Genomic DNA, 22,506 nt, shown 5'->3' with positions numbered 1-22,506 from the left:
ATAATAACTTATTTTATTATAAGTTATAATACAGTACAGTACAAATAATAACTTATCTTCTTTCCTTTTGTAACTCAGACCCTCTGTTAGGGACCTCAAAGTAAAAATAATTTACAAGGAGTTTTTATAGAAATAATATTTTCATTGTCTACAGTGTACACTAAGTTTTTGTTCTTAGTTAAATATGTATTTGTCTATTATTTTTTGAAACCAGAGTCCTTATTGGAAGGAAGCCCTTAACATCTTAAAACTGGTGGTGTCTCGCTCAGCAAGCCTTGTCGTGCCCAACGATATCCCCAGGACCTACGGAGGAGATACAGGTTCTCCTGAAATATCCTTCACTAAAATTTTTAATAACGTCTCTAAGGAGTTGCCTGGGAAGACCTTAGATTTTCATTTTGATATATCTGAGGTAAGATGCTCAGAGATTGACAAAGGTGCTCTATTAGAAATTTTCATTTCTTCATTTATTCATTCTGTCATTCAACAAGCATCGATCAAGCTCATACTCAGCAGTAGATGCTGTGACAGGTGTCATGAAAATGGGGTGGGAGTGGGGAGAAGGCTACTCTCAGGGGAGAAGGCCTATAGCCTCTTGGGGAGATAGGGAAATAAACATTGTGATAAGTGCTTTGGCTGGAAGTAGGTTTGAAGTTCTATAGGAATACATAGCATGTACATCTAACCTGATCTGAGCTGAATGTTGAGAGATAAGTAACCCTAGACAGGTATATATGGAAGTCTGGGGGGGTGGGGGAATAATCCAAGAAAAAGCAGCATGTGTGAATGAAGGCTTATAAGTGTGAGAAAGCACGGCACTCTGGAAACTTCCATCCAGTTAGTGTGGCCTACCCTGAGCACGGAGTACAGAGGATGGAGGTATAGAGTGGGATGAGAGGGGAAGCTGAAGGCATAGGGAACCTCACTGGCATCTTGTCTGACAGATGGTTTTCTCTTGAAGCAGCAGGCACTCTTAAAGGATTTTTAGCTGGAATAGGAAATATTAGGATTTGCATTTTAGGAAGATCACTCTGGCAACAGGATAGAAAACGGACCAGGGAGGAGCGGGGTGGAAATTTTTAAGGAATCTGTTATACTAATTTGGGTAAAAGGTAATATGTTGGACTGTGTCCCTAGGCAACTGCAGAGAAGACAAAGAGGGAAGGGATGGTTTTCAAAAGTCTGAGGAAGTAATTGATGGGGTTTGATGGGAAGGAGAGGAGGTGCTAAGTAAGGAAGAGATAAGGACAGTTGCTGTGACAACTTGGTGAGTGTTGGTATCTTTCAAAGGGAATGGAAATGCAGGGAGAACAGGTCTTAGCAGGGAAGGAGGGCGTGATGAGCTCAGTGTTGGGTATACTGGCTCTGAAGAGACTAAAAAACATTCTGACGGAGGTGCTGATTACCTAAAGAGATCTGAAGTTTTAGAGGAAAACTTATGCAGAAGGAAAAAGTTTAGGGGTTTTCAGTGTCACATAGGTGGGTGGTTGAAATCATGGAAGGAAAAATGTGGCTAAAATAAGCTGAGATTTGAGAAGCCCTATATTTTAGGGCTAGACTGAGGCAGGGCCCCCCAGTCCGGAGGGACCCTGAGCCCTGACTATGTTACATATTAATATCAATACAAATCTCATGCAAAGATTTTTTGACCCTTGCGGAGAGCGTCAGTTTTGGTTTTTTTTCCTCCAGAAACTCAGCCCACTCTTGTTGGCTTTGGTGCCATCGAAATGGTCTTTCACAAGCTAAGGCAGGACTTTTTCAAAAGAGAAGTTATTGATCAAGTATTGGGGGGGGGGCGGAGTTGAGAAAGATAACAGCTGAAGATCCACTCATGTTTTAATTGATTAGGATTATATAGATTAAAAAATTTTTGTGCAGTTTAGTCTTGGTATTAGAATTGATCCACAGCTTATTGGTTATTTTTTTAAGATAGAAAGTTTGTTTACTGCCAATGTTTTGGTTTCTATTACCTGAGAATTTCTAACATGGAATACATAGAATGGGAATATGATAGAGAAACTGGGCTTTGCTGTTCTGAGTCAGAAAATGATGGTGTCACAATTATTTTGTTTAAAACAGTGATACGAATCCTCAGAACATTTGATCTATATCACATAGTTAATTTCAATTTGTTTCATCAAAAAATTCCCAAGTACCTGCTCTGTAAAGGCACTGGAGATATATTAGAGGAGTAGTGATGAGTCACACTCAGTCCAGGGGCTCCCATATAGCAGGGGGAGAGAGGCCCAGAAACAATCACCATCACCTGGTAAATGTCCAAATATAATTACGCAGAGGTGGTGGTGGTATCAGCGTAGGCCTCCTTGGAAGTCTGGAGGCAATGTTCAAAGTGATTAGGGGTTTGCTTGGTGCATGTTCCATGCAAAGGAGGTGACATGTGCCAACACATAGGTCCACGAAGGCACCATATGCTTGGGGAGCAAGTTCAGCTCTGCTGGAGTGTGAAGTTCAGGAGGGAGTGGTGGAGGCTGAAGTTGGGGAGATAAGCAGGAACCAGATCATAAGGGGACTTGTGTGACATGCAAGTGAGCTTAAAATTATATTCAAATGCAAATTTGAGAGACTTCACAAAGCCAAGTAAATACACATGTTTTGGATCATCCAAAGTTTGGGTTCATCATGGAATTTTACGGAAATAAATTTTGGAAATGTTATATATCAGATTTGCAGTAAGACATATGTAGATAGCTTTCTCTTTGAAGTTGTTACTTACCTTGAATATTTGCAAAAGTACCTTATTGAAGCACACTTAACATGCATCAAAAAAACACCAAAATATTAATAGACATTAAGTCTGAGTGGTGAGATGACAGGTGATTTTTTAAAAATCATTTTCATATTTTCTGAGCTTTCAAAGAGGACCTATTTTATAATCATGGGGGGAAAGGTGAAGATGGTAGTTTTTAAAGAAAGCAGATCTGTATTTAAAGTAGGAATAAGTTCTCCAATAATCTCCTCAGAGGCTTGTTCCCAATAAAGTGAAATCTTACAATTAAAAAAAAAAGATATCATCATTACCTTTGATTTTTGTAGTATCTGCCTTATGCTAAGTAATCTTTCTCCTTATGCTGTTTTTTTTTGGCTGTTTATAAAAAATGTCATTATAGATACACTATTAACCCATTTATGTTGAATTATTTGAGTGAAACACTGGCATTTTACTTCTGTGTAGACACCAATTATTGGAAATAAATATGGTGATCAGCATAGCGCAGCTGGAAGAAACGGGAAGCCGAAAGTGATTGCTGTGACGAGAAGCACTTCCTCAACTTCTTCTGGTTCTAATTCTAATGCCTTGGTGCCTGTTAGTTGGAAGAGGCCACAGTTATCACAGGTACATAAAAGTTCATAGAATAAGAACCTGCTGTATAAAAAATAAATAAATAAAATAAAATTTTTTAAAAGATTTTTTTAAAAAGTTCATAGAATAGAAGAGTCCATTTTATTCTATGTATGAGAACTTGAGAATTTGTCTTATTTTATCAGGAATTGTAACGTTTGCATTTTCCTTCTCCTTAGCGAAGAACAAGAGAAAAGCTAATGAATGTGCTTTCTCTCTGTGGTCCAGAGTCTGGTCTTCCGAAGAATCCATCAGTGAGTAATCATGAAAACCTGTGTAAAGGTTTTAAAAATCATGTTAGTCCATGAAGAAACGGAAATTATTGTGTCTCCTTGCTTGCCTTTTCTAACTTACCTTACTTACAGTGTTGGCTAAGAATGTAAAAACTATTACTTGCCTTTCTGACACTTGGCCGCTATGCTAATTAAGCGTGTACCCAGTTAGACATTAGACCAAATTGAAGCTCTGAGCTCATTGACAGATGAGGCCTGCAGTGGCTCTTAGGGCACTGATGTCCCATATTCAGAGTGACAAAGCTGATGGATGGCCTTTTTCTGTTTTGTTTTGCTTTGTTTTTGGCTGGGGGTCAGGTTGTATTTTCTTCTAATGAGGATTTGGAAGTCGGGGACCAACAAACTAGCCTCATTTCTGCAACAGAGGACATAATTCAAGAGGAAGAAGTAGCTGTGGAAGATAACAGCAGTGAACAACAGTTTGGCGTTTTTAAGGATTTTGACTTTTTAGATGTTGAGTTGGAAGATGCAGAGGTAAGGCTATGAGCTTTCTTTTATAATATTTATAGAATAGTTAACAACTGCATGAAAATGAAGGATTTAACCACAGGATCTTTCCTGATTAAGGGCAGTGTAAGGTCAAAAGGTAAAAATCTAAACTGGGAACTAAACATGATTAGTACAGTTAGGCATAGCAGAATAAGTCTGAAATAAAAGGTACATCTAATTTTTCATCTTTATATTTAAAAATATAGAGTAAAAATGGATTTCTTCAAAAGTATTTTTTTTTAATTGAGGGTGCGCTTAGACTTAAATGTTTGCATGAATTATACAAGTTAATGTGCAGCAGAATAGTAAAAATTACATTTAAATATATCAGACATGGGGAATTCCCTGGCAGTCCAGTGGTTAGGATTCCACTCTTCCACTGCAGGGGGCACGAGTTCGATCCCTGGTCGGGGAACCAAGATCCTGAATGCCGAGCAGCGTGACCAAAAAAGTTAAATTTAATTTAAAAAATAAAATAAAATTAGTTATTTTTAAAAAAATTATCAGACAACTTTAAAGAGGGTGGCCCTGAAACTAAATTGATGATTAAGGCGCATTTGGCTCTCTTCTAGAACACTTTCCTATGGCTGAGATTCTGCCTATGACATCGATCATCACTTTCTTCTTTAGGTTGGAGCCAGCTCTCTCAAATGCCTCATTTCATTCAATACCAAGGATTTTGTCCTTGATATTGACTCCGTTTAGAGAAAGTTGATAGTTGTGTCAGGTTAGATGCTTCCTAAATGGAAAATCCAACTCAGAAAGTAGATTTACGCTCCCAGGACTGAGCTAGCCCAGAGTTAGAGCTTATTTTAGATAAGGCTCAGTGAGGTTTCCAGCTGTTTCTCTGCAATTCTGAGGCTCTGCCCTTCTCTGCAAGTCAGCTTCACCTCAGATGATCTTGGTTATGTCCACACACAGCAGTGTTAAGAGGAAGCTGGGGTCACTTCCAGAAATGCTCTCATGAAAGTAAAGAAGTTACTCTCCGAATGCTTTTAGCACACTTCTTGTCACATCTCATTGGCCCAAGTTGGGACATTTGCCAATTTCTAAACCAATCATTGTAGCAAAGAGAATAGGATTGCCCTTTGCCCTGGTTCTGTTAGGCTGTTCAGGGCCTATTCCTGTAGTTGATGTCAGTGCCCTAAACAACAGTCTCCTAAATCTGAAAAGTTTACATCAAACAGATCACAAAAATGTTCATTCTAAAATTGTTATAAATGTCTATCTTCAAGAGCCCCAAATGCCTTACTGTCAAGTATCCATACCGTGTCACTGATATATCTCTGTCCAAAGACATTAAAATCGCTCATATAACTTGCATGCATTCATTCATCAACCCTCTTGAAGGGATGTTTCCTTTGGCTCATATAGGTGAGGTGGAGGAATAAAATGTAATGGCTTCTGCCATGTCACACCGTTAGCTGTTGATAGGAAGCCAGTTTAGGGAGGTCCTGTGTGCTTCAGCCCCCCAGGGCCCCCACCCCTGCAGATATGAGGGTATGACCATGGTGCCTCAGAGATCAGCAGACACCCTTACACTGGCTGAGGGCGGCACAGGCTCCTATGTCATAGTTCACCATATTCCCAAAGACACCACTGGACAGGTTCACAGGAGCCCAAGGGCAAGTATTATTCAGCGTCTTGTAGGGCAGTGGCTTTTAAACTTTTTTTTTTTAGCTCTGGCCATTGCTAGTACATTTTATATCACATCCAAGTGTATACATATGGACGCACCTTTAAAATAAAAGTGTCAAGAATATGCATCCTTACTTTATGCTATGCACAGTGATATTTTCTATTCCTTTCATTTCAGTTTTTTTTTTTTTTTTTTTTAAAAGCAGGTCATCAGCCTCTAAAATTGATGTCATTCCCACAGTTTGAAAAACATGTTGTAGGAAATTGGACAAACTTGCACAATCAGGCAAGGAATTGTGGTGGATTCAAGAGACCTGCTGCCCTACCTCACGGGCATGAGCCACTTCTAAATTCTTCTGTGGTTACTTGGTTTTTTCAGCGCAGAATTTAGAATCTCTAAAGGCTGGCTCTTGACATTTTTGTAACGGTCAGGTTCTTTCTTTTTGTTTGCTTTTTTTTTAAAGAACACTGTAAATGCTTTCAGGTTCATCCAGTACTCTAAAATGTCCATAGTAAAGAATATGACTTTTGAATAGAACCTTAGAAGGAATTAAAGATGCTTATTGTAGTTCTATCTTTCATTCAAGTCACAGTAATTTGGGGAGGGTGGTGCTAATTTATGTCTCATAATTAGGCCAAATCAAATGATAGAGCTTTTCTAAAACCTAAAGATAGTCTTGCTTCGAACATGGTAACAGGAAGTACTTTGCTACAAAACAAACTTAACTGCTAATGAAACTTCTAAAATATCCCCCAACCTTGAAAGCCCACAGTGTGTATTCATTCATTCACCAGATATATATCAAGGGCTGTTGCCATGATTATGTGTTATGCTACATCGTAATATTTGAAATGATATGTTCTAGGAAGGTGGCTTTCAAACTCTGACCTGCAGAGCCTTAGGGCTTCTAGGATACCTGAGAAATAGGGAAAGATCCAAGGACTCCTGGCCACCTTTTTCAACCGGAAAAGCCCTGGTTTGGTTCATCAGTTTTGCACAGTTGATTTCCGTCATGAATTTCATTTGACATGAGTATTCCTCTGCTTTATTAAAAAAAAAAAAAATCTGAAAACCTCTATTCTGGACAATCCCTCTTGAGTAAAGGAATACACATAAGTCATATTTTGCTAGCCAATACACTGTAATTTGTCATCAGGGCTTAAGAAAGAGGAGCGTAAGAGTTATATCCTTACAAAAGGAGGATCCGCTTGGAATAACAGAAACGTTAACTTGTATAAATCCGTAAGTGGGGCGAAATTGAAATTTGCCTTATTTCCTATTGACCTTTTGAGATTGGCAAAGGTTATGTTTTGATAACTATGATCTTGATTTTAAACTACTTTGTAGCAAAAAAATGACCATTGGGGTTTAGCCAGAACCATGCTACAGTCTAAAATAATTGTGAACCTGTATGTTGTCAACTGAATGTGGGTATTTTAAGTCAGTTTTACATTGTATCCAGCATTAGATCTATGTAAATTTTGAAGATTTTGCTAAAGTTTGTGTTGCCAAAATGTATCATAGAAATGTTGTTTTAAGTGTCTGTCTCTGACTTTTTCACAATATATTTTGCATAAAAAAGTAGTTTGAATCACATGTTGGCTTCCTGCACAAAGCTTAATCCAGAGCTTGAATCAGTCTTTGGGTTTGAGAAATCACAGAGAGTTTTCCCCAAAAGTGTAGTGTATATTTACATGTTTGTCTTCGTTCTTTCTAATTCTGTGTGTTTTCCTTTTTGCTAACCAGGAGCTGCAGGTAAGTTGCAGCCTGGTGTTGTGGATTGTTTATCTGTTGTCATCTGTGATGTATTTGTCTTCCTTGTGGTCTCATCTGTGTTCGTGTATTAGAATAGAAATGGCCTAGGTAGTAGATTTAGTTGGTCCCCAGTAATATAAGATAGAAAGTCAAGAGAATTATTTAGTTAAAACAGGTCATTGACCAAATATTTTGATCCCTTTAAATATTATAAATATTGAATGATGTTTTAAAAGTTTCAAGAAATTGAAGGGCTGATTGAAACTCTGCTTATGATGATGCATTAAGTATTTCTCATCTTGGTGTATGTTTTCCTGCTGCTGTGTTACCTTTCCTATATTTATAAGCATGTATTTGAGGTCTTAGAAACGATGTCTTGCTTTTCCAGGGTGAAAGCATGGACAATTTCAACTGGGGAGTCCGCAGGCGCTCACTGGACAGTATTGACAAAGGGGACACACCATCCCTCCAGGAGTACCAGTGTTCCAGCAGCACCCCCAGCCTGAACCTGACAAATCAGGAGGATACGGACGAGTCCTCAGAAGAAGAAGCAGCACTCACAGCAAGCCAGATACTCTCACGCACGCAGATGGTACAGTGACCTTTTCGTACAGTGACAGCTGGCCTCCTCTTTCTCCGAACTTCCAACTTAGTAATTACTGTTTCTCTATATTGTGATTTTCATTTCAGTGCGGGTGAAATGCACACACTAAAATGAAAATACAAAATTGTAGCCGCAATGCAGTGTTCCATTATTCATGACAGAACTAAACATTCTATACTGTGTGCTGCTTAGCCGCTGAGACATATATTCTATTGCTTCTCTCCTAGTAACAGCGAGCTGTGCTGGGCACTTTTAGAGGCCCTCGCCTTGAATGATACATGTTTTGGTATCGGTGTGAGCACCCGCACTGCTTAATTCTCCACCTGTTTTTCTTTCCTCGTCAGCGTGGAAAGATGGGGCACAGCTTTGCTCTCTTTGCAAAACCAAGTCAGTTATGTGGAGGTTCTGACTTGTATTCCAAGGGCCAGATGGCAGATATTCAGAGAGAGACAGACAGACAGAGATGAGAAAATGAAGGCTGCAGGAGTAGTCTGTCCGTTCAGAAATGTGGAGTGAGGGGAGCACCGAACACGAAGTGGTAGCTCTTTTGGCACTTGAAGATGGCAGAACGAGGAGAGAGAAGGGGTGTGGATTAGCCATCGTGGCCCACGTCATGAGGAGTCAGCTAGTGAAGACCAGGCGGCAGCTACATTTACAGCGCTCTTACATGAGGGCCCTTTACATGGTTCTCTTTAATTGGGCCCATTTGCATCACACTCGGTCTGCTGGTAAAGCACTAGCAGTGCTGTTGAATGGCCAGGCTGAGTTGGCTTTAGACAGCGAGCATGTACAGTTGTCAGCTTGTGGTTGGCTTCCTGTCACCTCTCCTGTTTTGGCATCTCACCGTTACCCCAATATGTCTTTCCACTAACTCCCTATCACGTATTAAGTGATAAGGTGTTGCTGGTAACAGTAGCAGTAGTTACCTCTCGCTGAGTGTTCATCAGGCCCTGGGCAAGGTGTTTTACATGGATTAGTCACTGTAACTCTCCCCCCAACCACACAAGCTAAGTATGGTTACAGCAGTTCTGTAGATTAAGTGACTTGTCCCAGGACACACAGCTAGTAAGTGCATTTGAGCCAGGCGGTCTGCATGCTACCTAAGGGACAGTCTCCTGCAGGGACTGTGTGCATTTAAAGGAACAGTGAGTTGCTGGTAGCAGCGACTCAGTGAAGAAGGCCCAGGCTCTCCCTGAAGCCAGACTAGAGGCTCAGAGACTGGCACCGTGCCACCAACCTGCTATGTAATTGTGGTCGTTACCTACCCTCTCCCAGTAGTACCTGCTTTGTGGGAATTTCATGGGGAGGACAGTATAGTAAGTGCTTAACAAAGGTTAGCTCCCCTGAGAGCCTCAGGGCAGAACTGACTGACTGTCTCCTTAGAAGGCCAACCCTAGTCAGTGGTAGTGAAATTAAAAAAGAATTTGAAGCTGATTCCTCCTCACAGGGGAAAAAAAAAATTAGTTTTTGCCTTTATCTATTCTGAATCATGAACTTGATTTTTCTTATGTTAAATATTGACCGTTAAAAATGTATAACCCTGCATGGGCAGAAATTGAGACACAGATGTAGAGAACAAATGTATGGACACCAAGCGGGGGAAGGTGGCAGGAGGGGAATGATGGTGTGATGAATTGGGAGATTGGGATTGACATGTATACACTAATATGTATAAAATGGATAACTAATAAGAACCTGCTGTATAAAAAAAAATTAAATTAAATTTTTAAAAAGAAAAAAGTGTATCTAAATATTAAATTAAATGTATACTTTTAAAAAATTCAAAAAAAAAAATCATAGTACCATTTCACACCTAAAAAATAATTCCTAAAAAATAAATGTATAACCCTGCTTAAAATAGGAAAAATTGTAGTATTTTCTTAGAACATGAACCCACTGAGGCTGGCCTGGCATTACAGCATTACAACTTTATTGTCCTAATTCTTTATGTCTTACTGAAGTTTTGTGGTATTGATTTTTGCTTAAATAAGTGAATGGCCAGTTCAGACTTATGTGCCTGCTTCCCAGTTAACGCTGCTTCTTAAGAATCCACTGAGTGTTTGGTGCCAAAGCCACGGGGGAGGTGAAAGCACCCCCTTCACGAGTCCTTAGACCAACTGCAAGCGCGAGACGTCACTGTAAAAATAAGAATTTTTGGTCAAGATTAACATAGTCACAAGGAGCTCTTTCACTTTGGTAGTTTTTATTTAGCAAAATTTAACCTTGTTAACAGATACTTCATTTCTGCTGATGTGTTAGTTGCTTGCGTTCACAGCACCAATTCTGGCATAGACTGAAATCAGGGGAAAAAGTAATTTTAGGAAGTCAAAGAAGCTCTTTGTAACTATGGCCCCAGAATGTCTTACAACATAGAATGTTTCTTGTGGCCTTTGTGACCGTCACTGACTCATAAATGATTTCCTTATTTTACTATCTCTCCTTTTAGTTAAACAATGATTCTGCTGCAGATGAAACCATGCCAGACCATCCTGATTTACTTCTTCAGTCTCAAGATTCCACGGGCAGCATCTCAACAGAAGAAGTGCTGCAAATCAGAGATGAGACCCCAAGTTTGGAAGCTTCTCTAGATACTGCTAACAGCCAGCTGCCTGAGGTGGGGAGACACGGGGGCTGGTGCATGGCCAATCTGGGCTCTTTTTAGCAATCCATTATACCCCTTGCTTTTCTTTTGAAAAAGTTTTCATCTGATATGCTAATTATTTGATTTGTTACCAGTATTTCTAACCTGTTGGTTAAGTGATACAGTCTAAGTGAAATAGTCAGATCTGATGATTGAAAAAAAAACCAAAAACATTGATAGATTAAGGAAATGACCTACAGGTTAAAAATAACCCTGAGTGTTTTTAATGAGCATTTTGTGCTGCAGAATGTGATTAGGTTAATGTCCAGGCGCTTCTCTGGGGATGGGGAGCATCTTCTGTGGTGCTGTGCCTTCTTTGAAGGACCGCTTTTGTTTTTTCTTCTCTTTTTGCTTTATATTTGGGTTTTTGTGATTGGTGCTATAATTGGGATGAAAACCTCAGGCCAGCTGTGTTAGCAGTTGGTTAAAATGAAACCTTTTAGAAAGATTTTGGAACTACTAGTATTATGTTTTTTGGAAAGGCCTGTGAGAAGTAAGCCAGATTCCAAGCTAATGACTGATCAAAAATAAGTAAGTATTAGTTTTCTTAGTTGTTTTTTTTTTTAAGATTATTACAGATATTTTTTTAAACTGTAATTGCTATAGCTCTCTCATATATGCTGTTATGCCTGGGTATTAGGAAAATACTATATTTTTTTCAGTGTTAACCAAGTTAATGTAGTTATTAGATCTAGACCAATCTAGTTGTTAGATCTTATTATCTGAGTAAGTTGAAATCTCATGTTCTTATTACACTGACAATGTATTGTAGATCTTTACAGTAAGCAGATATATTTTGTAATGAAGGCATTTGGGGAGTTTTTTAAATGCTCATATTAGTACGGCTGAAGTTTAGGTAATTCAATTCAACAAATATTTATTGAGATTTACTAGATGCTGGGCATTCCATTAGGTGCTAGAAAGGTGAATAAGACATTACCGTGTCCACTGTCTACTAAGGGAGACAGAGATGGTTTTTTTTTTTTTTTTTTTTTGCGTACGCGGGCCTCTCACTGCCGTGGCCTCTCCCGCCGCGGAGCACAGGCTCCGGACGCGCAGGCCCAGCGGCCACGGCTCACGGGCCCAGCCGCTCCGCGGCACGTGGGATCCTCCCGGACCGGGGCACGAACCCACGTCCCCTGCATCGGCAGGCGGACTCTCAACCACTGCGCCAACAGGGAAGCCCCAGAGATGGTTTTAAAAAAAAAAAGGGGGGCACTACATGCCAATATGAGAAACTCAGTAATAGACATGCTCAAAGCTTTGTGAAAACTCAAAGGACAACCAATCAGCTGTGCATTAAGGGTGATGGTGGCAAAGGATGGGCTTCGTGGCAATGGAAACTTTGCAGGCAGAGGGTCATCATGCAGAAAGACATGGCCATGTGAAATAACGTGGTATGTGCAGGCAGCAGCAGGAAATTCAGTCCTTCTAGAGAACAAAATGGGAGCAGGAGGAGGAGGAGGAGGAGAGACAGATGAGTCTAAGGCACGCCGGGTCCCACGGGCCACGCGAAAGACACACTTTATCTTGAGATGATAGGAAGTCATGAATTTTCATTCTTCCCAGAGATGCCTGTTATGTGACAAGCCCTGTACCAGATACCGACGTGGGCATACAGGGCACACGAGCAGTCAGACATTTAAGCAATATTTATTTATTGAGCCCCTGCCGTGTGCTGGGCGCTGTCCTAGGCCCTGGGCATATAGCACCGTGTGAAACAGGCAAAGGCTCCTGGTTTATGGAGCTTAATTCTAGTAGGAGAGACATAATAAACAGGTAAAACGGATAAAATATAAATGATATATCTGAAAGTGATCGTCTTACTATCCATACTAAGAAAATCTGACCGTACCGTGGACTTGGTAAGGGAGAAAGTTAGATAGGGAGGCGTTTGAGGTGAAACAAGTGACGAGAAGGAGCCAGCCCTTGAAGGTGTGGAGAGAGAATGCTCAGGGCCCAGGAAACGGGAGTGGAGAAGGCCCTGGTGTGTCCGATGGGCTAACACGCCGGCTCTTGGGGCTGGAGCACTGTGCACCTGAGAGTGGAGTCTCAGGGGAGAAGGACCTGGAGGGGGCCAGGTGCTCTCAAAGGCAACCTTAGAGGCCACACAGCAGGCAACCATCTGAGGGTTTTCAGCAGGAGGACATGATCTGATTGTGTTTATTTTCTTCAGTCTTGGCTTCTTCTGTGGCAAAGGGGAAGTCGGTTCTAGTGCCTACACCTGCCACATGGAGCTTGCAGTCTGTCATCAAGGAAGGTTAAAGTCCGATCAGTGTTTTAGTCAAGTCTCTGACCGAGCTGTGGAGGGAGGGTTGGAGGAGGCTGAGGTGAGGAGACAAACGAGAAGAATATCAGCAGGAGATCAGGGGTCCCGAAGTGACAGAGTGCATGGACAGGAAAACGTCTACGGGGGGAGCTGACAGCGTTCAGAGCTGCGCTTTAAGTAGACTGTATTACTTTCAATGTTGGAAGGCTAGTTACGTGAGCATTAGCTACTAGTTAATCTACTGTGTCTGGTGTGCCTCATAGCATGTTACTGGTCAACAGACATTCTCATGAGAAACAATGGAAAACAGCAGCAGGCTGATACTAGAAATACCTTTTTAACAAAAGCAGTATGGTTAATGGTCATGTGCTTTAATTTTGTGTAGTTAACAAACAGGGAAATCTTTTATTTTTGGTAATTAAAATAGCTGTAATCATAGTTAGTGAGTAAACTACCTCCTGTAAATCATTCATATTTATTGGAAATGAATCAGAAATTCATATATATTTCCACACATATTGGAAATTGTGTTATTTCAGATGAGACATTCATTCACCCGACAATATCTAATGGGCCTACTTCCGAGGTACTATAAAGTTCCTGAGGATACTTTTTTTTAAATGAAGGAAAAACACTTTAATTTACTAGGTTTCTTTTCCTTTTACAGTAGTGCATTTCGGTATCACTGTAAACTTTGTGACACTGGCAGATGAGAATGAAGGGGATATTTTTGAATCATACTATTTCTTTTAGAAATAATTCTATTGACATTAAAATTATCACCAAAAGAATGGCTGTCCACAAGAGAATGATTCAAGTTTGTATCTGCTGGATATGATGGCCTAATTTGTTTTTCCCTGGTGTGCCAAACAGTGTTAAATGACCCAAAATTGTGCCTTGAAAAAAAGTATGAAAGCACTAATATATTGAAATAAAACCATAACTCTATTATATAGAGTTATATATGAGTTACATATGCTATGCATATTGCTATAAAGCAGTTTCTTAAGAAGAGGAATACAATTAATTGTAGTAGATGAAACATTTTATGAACTAAAGAAAAAATCCTAGAAATGTTTATTTGAATTTTTCCCCTTAAATTATGTTAATATCAGGAAGAAGAAACGTAATAGGCTAAAGCATTCCACCTCAAGACAGAAAATGTAGAGCCCAGTGTGTCCTTCCCTTCTCTACAATATATACAAATTACTCTAGAAGGGATTATGTCCTTGTGTTTATCAGAGAAACCTCCACAGAGGGATTTCTTCTAGTATCTATAATAGTTTAGATACCAATTCATGTATGACAGAAATTATTCCTTATAGGAAATGAAACTTGCAATAGAAGTGTGCGTGTGTGTGTGTGTGTGAGAGAGAGAGAGAGACAGACATTGTGTAATAAGGTAAAGTTCAAGAAAATTTGATTCTCACCATCTGTATAATAGTGGAATTCATTCCATTAACCAAAAAGCACTCTCTTCATGAATTCTTGGTATTAGAAAATTTCAGCATATACTATATAATAATAATTTTAGGTAAAACATCTGTTTTCAGATCACTATTCAAGAACAAATGACAACAAAATACAGGTGTACACTAATGAAAAGTGACGGCATTAAACTAAGAAGTTTGGTGGGTTATTTCAGCATGATACATAGAAGGAGAAATATCTTTCCAAATAATTAATGCTTACCCTTTTAATGGCCAGATCTTTAAGAAAACAATTCAGATGGAAACCTTAAATAGAGTGTATTGAGTATAAGCTATTGGAGCAATTAAGGAATGATTATACTATATTATTTATAAAGTACTATCCTGTGAAGACTCAAGAGTTTGTGCTTTCCCTGCATAACTATCTCCAGACCAGTGTTCCCTTAGTACTCTTTGTGTTTTCCTGCCATGTTTCTGTGCCTTCAATATCTTCTAAGTCCTTTTCCCTGAGACACTGTCTATCTTAGCTTGGGCTGCTATAACAAAATACTGTCACCAGGGGTGCTTATCAACAATAAAATGTATTTCTCACAGTTCTGGAGGCCAGGAAGTCCAAGATCAAGGTGGCAGCCACTCGTTGTCTGGTGAGGGCTCTCTTCCTGGAAGCTCTTCTTGCTGTGTTCTCACATGGTGGAAAAAGAACAAGCCAGCTCTCTGTCCCCTTCTTATAAGGGTCCTAATCCCATTCATGGGGGTTCTACCCCTACCTAATTGATCTACCATCCCATTGGGAGTTAGGGTTGCAACATATGAATTTTGAGGGGACAGAAACTTTTGGTCCATAGCACTATTGCTACCCCATCTTTGTCGAAGGCCACCGTGTGTTGTTTTCTCCGAAGAGACTAGTCTTCATTGCCTCAACCAGATGTGACCTTTCCCTTCTTTGAGCACCAGCAGTCCTCTGTATATCACTTATATTCACCTTACATGTACCATACTCTACTGTATATTATCATCATTTGTACATTAGCTAACCCCATTATTAGTTTGCACACTAATTGTAGTTACTAATTTATCCCAGAGCACCCAGCCCAGAAGCTGGTCGAAATCCTTCATTTTATACATGAATTTTGCGGATGAGGTCTGAGGTCAGGGGCTCTGGATTTCACTTACTTTTCATAATTTGGAAGGAAAATTCTGTTTTTATCCATGAAAAAAGAGATAAGGAACCTACTATAGAACTAAGTAGTAACCGTAGATCTAAGTACTGAAAGAAGTTCATCTTTATTCCTAAAGCTGTGAGACTATTAGTGCTTACTTTCAAACTGGTTGAACCAATGTCCATGCAAATTAAAACTGGTGCTGATATGACATGATACACACCCCGGAAGTATTTTTCATTTTCAATAGTGGTAGTTCATTTATTCAGCCAGTACCTGTTGAACTTTTACTCCACGTCAGGCACATGGCAACATTATTTCAGTAATGTTACATGGATAGGAAGGAAATACCACTGTATTCTTTATTTTTAAAATTTTTTATTTTTAATTAATTACTTTATTTTTTGCTGCGTTGGGTCTCTGTTGCTGCGTGCAGGCTTTCTCCAGTTGTGGCGAGCGGGGGCTACTCTTCGCTGCGGAGCACGGGCTTCCCATTGCGGTGGCTTCTCTTGTTGCGGAGCACAGGCTCCAGGCGCATGGGCTTCAGTAGTTGTGGCTTGCAGGCTCAGTAGTTGTGGCTCGCAGGCTCTAGAGCATAGGCTCAGTAGTTGTGGCGCATGGGCTTAGTTGCCCAGTGGCATGTGGGATCTTAGTTCCCCGACCAGGGCTCGAACCCGTGTCCCCTGCATCTGCAGGCAGATTCTAAACCACTGTGCCACCAGGGAAGTCCACACTGTATACTTTATAACACACATTTTCCATTATCATTTCCCCCATTGACAAATGTTTATAGTTCATTTAATTCTATAAAAGTACAACAGTCTAAAATTTCCCAATGTTCTCTGAACTCTAACTCAGTGATGAAGCAGCCTCAGTACTCAAACCTAAATGAGTTACTGTGGTCTTATGACCTGAAAGCAAATCTTACATCTCTGGTGTTCAGCTCACCTAAACCAGTCAGGTGGCCCTCGCTGTTTTCGTTCAGCAGCCTCCTGATTGATCAGGACCTGTTCTTGATTCACGGTAGCCCCACAGGACCAGTGGGTTAACCATTTTGAATTACCTCCCCTTCTTATATCCACGATTCACTGGATATATAAGGTTCAAGCATAATGAAAGAAATGACATTTCAAATAAGAGAGAATTTATAGTAATAACACAAAGTTATACTTATGTAGAATTAGAATATGTATGAGAGAAGGTATTATATAAGGATATATTTCTAAGTAAACACCTAAATCCTAGTAGGAGAAAAAACTCCATGATGTTTCTAAGTGGCAATAGGTGATACATTTTAATTTCAAAATATTTTAAAGCTAGAAATAATTTTTACAATCAATTTTATATGATCAAAGTCCAAAAATTCCAAAACTTAAACTGTGTAAATGAAGACTGCCTAGTAAAATGGATGAAGGTCGGTGGCAATAGTCATTTATTCTGTGTTGGTAAAATTCTCTTTAATGTTTTTCAAGTTCATAAAAAACATAATTGTTTTACAGGATACAAGCTCAGTATTAAAGGAGGAACAAGTTCTTACAGCCTTTGAAGATGAAGGGTCGTATATTATTCAAGAACAGCAGGATTCTCTCGTGTGTCAAGGGATTCTTGATTTAGAGGAAACTGACATGCCAGAGCCTTCGGCTCCCGAGAGCTACCCCGGGTCAGTCTGTGAAGAAGATGTCACCTTAGCTCTGAAAGAACTGGATGAGCGATGTGAAGAAGAGGAAGCGGATTTCTCTGGGCTGTCTAGGTGAGAATACAGTATCACAGACACGGTAATGAGGTGATATTTTCTCTCCTATCCCCTCCCAGATATGACCCTCTGTTCTAGTAAACGGACTTTCATTCCTGTGTATGTTTCCAACGTAAAATGAGTCACCTCATTTTTACGATGGGTTTATTTTCTATTATTGACATTCACTTAAAGAAAAACAAGTAGGCCATTCTCAGAACATAGTGAGTAGTATTCTGCATTTAGAAGTACACCAAATACCTATCGTGGCAAAATGCCAAATGGCCGAGTGTTAAAATCAATACTGGGCCATGGCCAGAACCAAGTGTCACAATCATGGAATGAACTCTGTGATACCAGAACAAATCTGAAATAGGTTCCAAAAATTACTTTATAGTTTTATTATCAACAGTCATATTTTTAAAGTTTGACTTATATAATGGGCAAAAGTGACCATTTCTTACCACTGTCGGATGTTAGAGTGCTCCTTTTAAATGTTTACGCACCATAGCTTCAGAATTATCACAAAGTGATAGTTGAATTCTCAAATAGGACTTTTTTTCACTCATGGGCTGACAAAATTGAATAATCAATTATTACATAAAGTTCTTTTTTTTTTTTTTTTTGTTATACGCGGGCCTCTCACTGTTGTGGCCTCTCCCGTTGCGAAGCACAGGCTCCAGACGCGCAGGGTCAGTGGCCATGGCTCACGGGCCCAGCCGCTCCGCGGCATGTGGGATCTTCCTGGACCAGGGCACGAACCCGTGTCCCCTGCATCGGCAGGCGGATTCTCAACCACTGCGCCACCAGGGAAGCCCTACATAAAGTTCTTAAAAGAAAGTTTGGTGGCTGTTATGTAACTTAAATACCAAACAATTCTATAATGATGAGACTTATGATATAATCTACATCTACTATTTTGCTTTTTAAATTTTATGAATATTTGTGGCTCAAAATAATGTTCTTTATAAGCACATCTAATTTAATGCACTGTCTATCAGTGTATTTATTTCCCTATTCAACAGTTTGAAGCTCCTTGATAATTGTTTTTATATAAAAATTAATATTTAGTAATCAAGTATATCAGAGCTTTACTCGTACAGTAAAAGCTTTTCATTTATATCAATACTTCAAGTGATAATTGAGTTTTAACATATATAGCACATGAGTTGATTTTTCACTCTCAGCATATCTGGAATGCCTACCTACACTTGAAAGTGCACATTCAGATGTTAACAACAAATCTTGGTGACACACCTTGTTCGTATTACTGACTTGGATGTGACAGTAGCCTATGCTCTCACTCACTTATTGATCATACACAAGGGACACCAGAAATGATGCAGGGGTAGATACTCAGCTGTCTGCCTTTCTAAAAGGCTGCAGCCAAAGAGCTGACTTTGGCCAAGCACTGAAGTTGAAATAGAATTAAACATCCTTACTAAATATAGGGGTATATCTCCTCAAGCTTAGAGGATACATTTTGTTCAAATCAATCACCGCAGTGACATTTTAAAAATTAAACTTCTGGAGATATAATTTTTCACTTCAAATATCTGCTTCATTTTGATCTTTTCCCCCCCAGTCTTCTCAGATCCCTCTCTTCCATATGAATTGCTCCGTAATTTCTATAAAGCCTAGTGGAGCTACCCTGTAATGTGAAATATGCAATATTAAGACCCAGAGTCACACATTTCTTTATAGGATGCTCAACCCAAATACATCTCCATCTTTTCCCATTGTCTCAGTTTTGTACGTATTATATGACTGTGGGGATTATAAGTTTCTCAAAGAAAATGGCCAGGCCTTATGTTTCTTTGAGTCAGATCTGTTACTGCCATACTGCTAGGCATATAGTATATGTCATGGGTTTAACACTGGGTTTGGTCCCATTTGAAGTCCTGGCTTCAAATTCTGGCTCTGTCATTTCCTACCCAGTAGCCTAGGCACATCATTTAACTCTGCTGAACTTTTTGTTTCCTCACTGGTAAAAAATCAAGATAATGATAGTACTTAACTGTCCTAGAGTTGCTGTGAAGATTGAATGAAAACAATCTGTGCAAAGCACCTAATATATAGCCCTTGACATAAAAGTACATGACAAACTTTAAAAATATTATCATGGTCAATCTGGGCCTGTTCAAATAAAAATCCTCCAAAATTGACCATTTAAAATGAAAGCATTCTACTCTGTATTATTCATAGAAGTTACAGAAATTATTCCATAGCCCTGGCCTATGCTAGGACTTGAGCTGTTGTAAGCTGGTCATGTGAAATTAGATTTCTAATTCCAAAGATGCTAAGAAAGAACAAGATGCTAGAAAGAACAGGATGAATAAGAAAATCTGCTTGTTTGTGCTTTCTCACAAAGTTTAGGTGGTTGCACATTTTCTAAATCCATGTGTATATACGAGTAAAAAAAAAATCTATTTTAGATGACAAACTATTTTCAGTAATTGAGTGTATTCTTTTGTGATAATATGATGATGATGATATCTGTGTTAACAGTCAAGATGAAGAAGAGCAAGATGGTTTTCCAGAAGCACAGACATCACCTCTGCCATCACCATTTCTTTCTGCCATCATAGCCGCTTTTCAGCCAGTAGCGTACGATGATGAAGAAGAAGCCTGGCGCTGTCACGTCAATCAGATGCTGTCTGACACCGATGGGTCCTGTGCAGTGTTTACTTTTCACGTGTTTTCTAGGCTGTTTCAGGTCAGTGAGGTTTCGGGTTTCTGAATTCATATTATAGTTACCTGATAAAGTTATGGGGTTTTGGCTAAAATCTGTATCTCAAAGTTTAATATTCCCACTGATTCCCTTTAAAAATTTTTATTTTCCTAAGATAGTGATATTTATTTTATTTATTTATTTATTTTTAACATCTTTATTGGAGTATAACTGTTTTATTTTCCTAAGATAGTGATATTTAAATTTACACTTCGACATTGTAGCACTGCTGGGACATTATACAATGACTAGTACCGATATCGCCCCTAAGGCAATTAGAGTAAAACTTCAGAACAACATCTGATAAGTTTTCTGCAGTATGCTAGGCACTTTCAGGGACACCAAAGAAATGTAAAGCATGGTTCCTGCCTTCAAGGAGCTTACGTCAGTATCATAAGACATCTTATCATAAAGTGTTAAATTCATTGGCACTTTCATCACTGTGTGGGGACCTTAAAAAATTTTAGCCAGGGTTGCTTCCAGCCCTAAAAATAATATGAGCTGACATTTATTGAGCACTCAGTACATGCTAGGCGCTAGGCTAAATGTTCTACATTAAGTAATTCTTACAATAGACCTATATAACATAGATGTGTTTTTAGCATTCTGTAGCTAGGGAAACCAAGGCAGAGAGAAATGCCACCATTTAAGTCATTATTTTCCAAACTACCTGCCACCTTTTCTCCCTACCTCAGCAACTTTGCCCATCTTAGAAAACCCAGCTCAGTACATATTCTCTCTGAGGTTTTCCCAACCAACCACTCCAACCTTCAGTCTCTCCCTCCTGGAAGTTGTTTAGTGCTTATTAACTGGAGCATTTATTTATTTAATTCTTGTAGTTTTGCATTGCTACTCGGTTTTCTATTTATATTCTTTTCGTGCCAGAGATATAAATTTCTTGATGCCCAAGACTGTGGCTTATGCTTTTTTTTCCTAATTAATCATAATGACAACTAATGGTGCTACACATATACATGTAGGTACACATTAAGTATTTGTATAGTAATTACACTGTTGATTACACTAATTCGTTGAGTGCTCACTATGGGTCAGGCACTGTCTGATTGTTTTATGTGAATGAATATTCTTGAGTTTTGAGAAGATATTACCCTTGATGAATTTTGATGACTTAAAGTCAGAAGGCAGCTCATAGCCAAGGAGAGTACACTACTTTTACTGAAAGTTTCTTTCAGGTAGAACTTAACTTTAGAAGAGCTAATTCCTCACACATGTGAGGACTTTATTTCCAACAACGTGTATAGCATGTATTCCTTCTGTCTTTCCTAATGAAAAAAAACCTCAGAATGGGGAGTTGAATGGTCTGTATCGGTAGTTTCTTTTTTCAGGAATACTGTTCTGTAAATACTGTTTTGATCATTTTTAGAAATTACCATGTTTCCTAAAGAAGTGCCTAAAAACAAGGACTTACAGGTCAGTTTTAAGAGTTCTATGCGGGCTTCCCTGATGGCACAGTGGTTGAGAGTCTGCCTGCCGATGCAGGGGATACGGGTTCGTGCCCTGGTCCGGGAAGATCCCACATGCCGTGGAGCGGCTGGGCCCGTGAGCGTCCGGAGCCTGTGCTCCGCAACGGGAGAGGCCACAGCAGTGAGAGGCCCGCGTACAGGAAAAAAAAAAAAAAAAAGAGTTCTGTGTATCACTACAATAATAGTTTTAAAATAAAAGGTTGCTCTAATTATAAATTATGCTTTTTTACTTAAACATGAAAAAAGGCTTTCATATGAAATACTAACATTTTTCTTATGTTTTCTCCATAGTCAATTCAAAGAAAGTTTGGAGACATAACGAATGAGGCAGTCAGCTTTCTTGGTGAGAGTCTGCAACGCATTGGTACCAAATTTAAAAGTTCACTGGAAGTGATGATGATGTGTTCAGAATGCCCGACAGTCTTTGTGGATGCTGAAACAGTAAGTTTTAACGTGAGGGCTTATTATAAAAACGAAATTGAAATGGCATCATTCAGTAAATGGTCTTTTTTTAAGGTAATTCAGAATTTTGAAGTCTGAAGGTTCATATTTTCAACTTGATTATAAATATCTAGCAGAATATAATTCCTGTGTATTATATGCAGTGGCTTGTGACTATTTCTGATTCTGGCCTCTCCCTGCCCTCACCCTCCACAGAGTCCTAGATGAGGAAGCTGAAGAATCATGCTCTAGAGATGTGTACTTTTCCTGATTCCTGAGTAAAAGTGGGTAGGAGAGGGCTAGACCTCCCCCCGTGAAGAACCCAGAACTCCCTGGTCTTCCCCACTTGTGTCCAAGCACGCCTGTAGATTATGTATTAAGGTTTTTAAAGAATTAAGGTTTTTAAAGCTTCAAGGGTGTTACCTTTAAGGTATACCCTGGACTGACATGCCATTTTTGCCTGAGCCCATATTTGAA

The 22,506-nt window shown here is 39.4% G+C and overlaps 1 protein-coding gene across 4 annotated transcripts in view; it reads left to right on the top strand.

Moving 5' to 3' along the window:
• Positions 1 to 22,506, top strand: part of FRYL (FRY like transcription coactivator) — a 246,900-nt gene that overhangs the window by 210,855 nt on the left and 13,539 nt on the right. For all 4 annotated transcript variants that reach the window (XM_059067253.2, XM_059067255.2, XM_059067252.2 and 1 more), the window contains 9 exons: positions 215 to 412; positions 3,194 to 3,355; positions 3,541 to 3,615; positions 3,952 to 4,128; positions 7,926 to 8,129; positions 10,588 to 10,755; positions 17,141 to 17,391; positions 19,882 to 20,089; positions 21,880 to 22,029. In XM_059067253.2, coding sequence (XP_058923236.1) covers positions 215 to 412; positions 3,194 to 3,355; positions 3,541 to 3,615; positions 3,952 to 4,128; positions 7,926 to 8,129; positions 10,588 to 10,755; positions 17,141 to 17,391; positions 19,882 to 20,089; positions 21,880 to 22,029 — 1,593 coding nt within the window. The remainder of the gene's footprint in view (positions 1 to 214; positions 413 to 3,193; positions 3,356 to 3,540; positions 3,616 to 3,951; positions 4,129 to 7,925; positions 8,130 to 10,587; positions 10,756 to 17,140; positions 17,392 to 19,881; positions 20,090 to 21,879; positions 22,030 to 22,506) is intronic.

This window comes from Kogia breviceps, chromosome 6 (genome assembly GCF_026419965.1).
Source record: "Kogia breviceps isolate mKogBre1 chromosome 6, mKogBre1 haplotype 1, whole genome shotgun sequence".
Taxonomy (NCBI): domain Eukaryota; kingdom Metazoa; phylum Chordata; class Mammalia; order Artiodactyla; family Physeteridae; genus Kogia; species Kogia breviceps.
The sequence above is the reverse complement of the archived record's forward strand: the minus strand, read 5'-3'. Positions and strand labels throughout refer to the sequence as shown.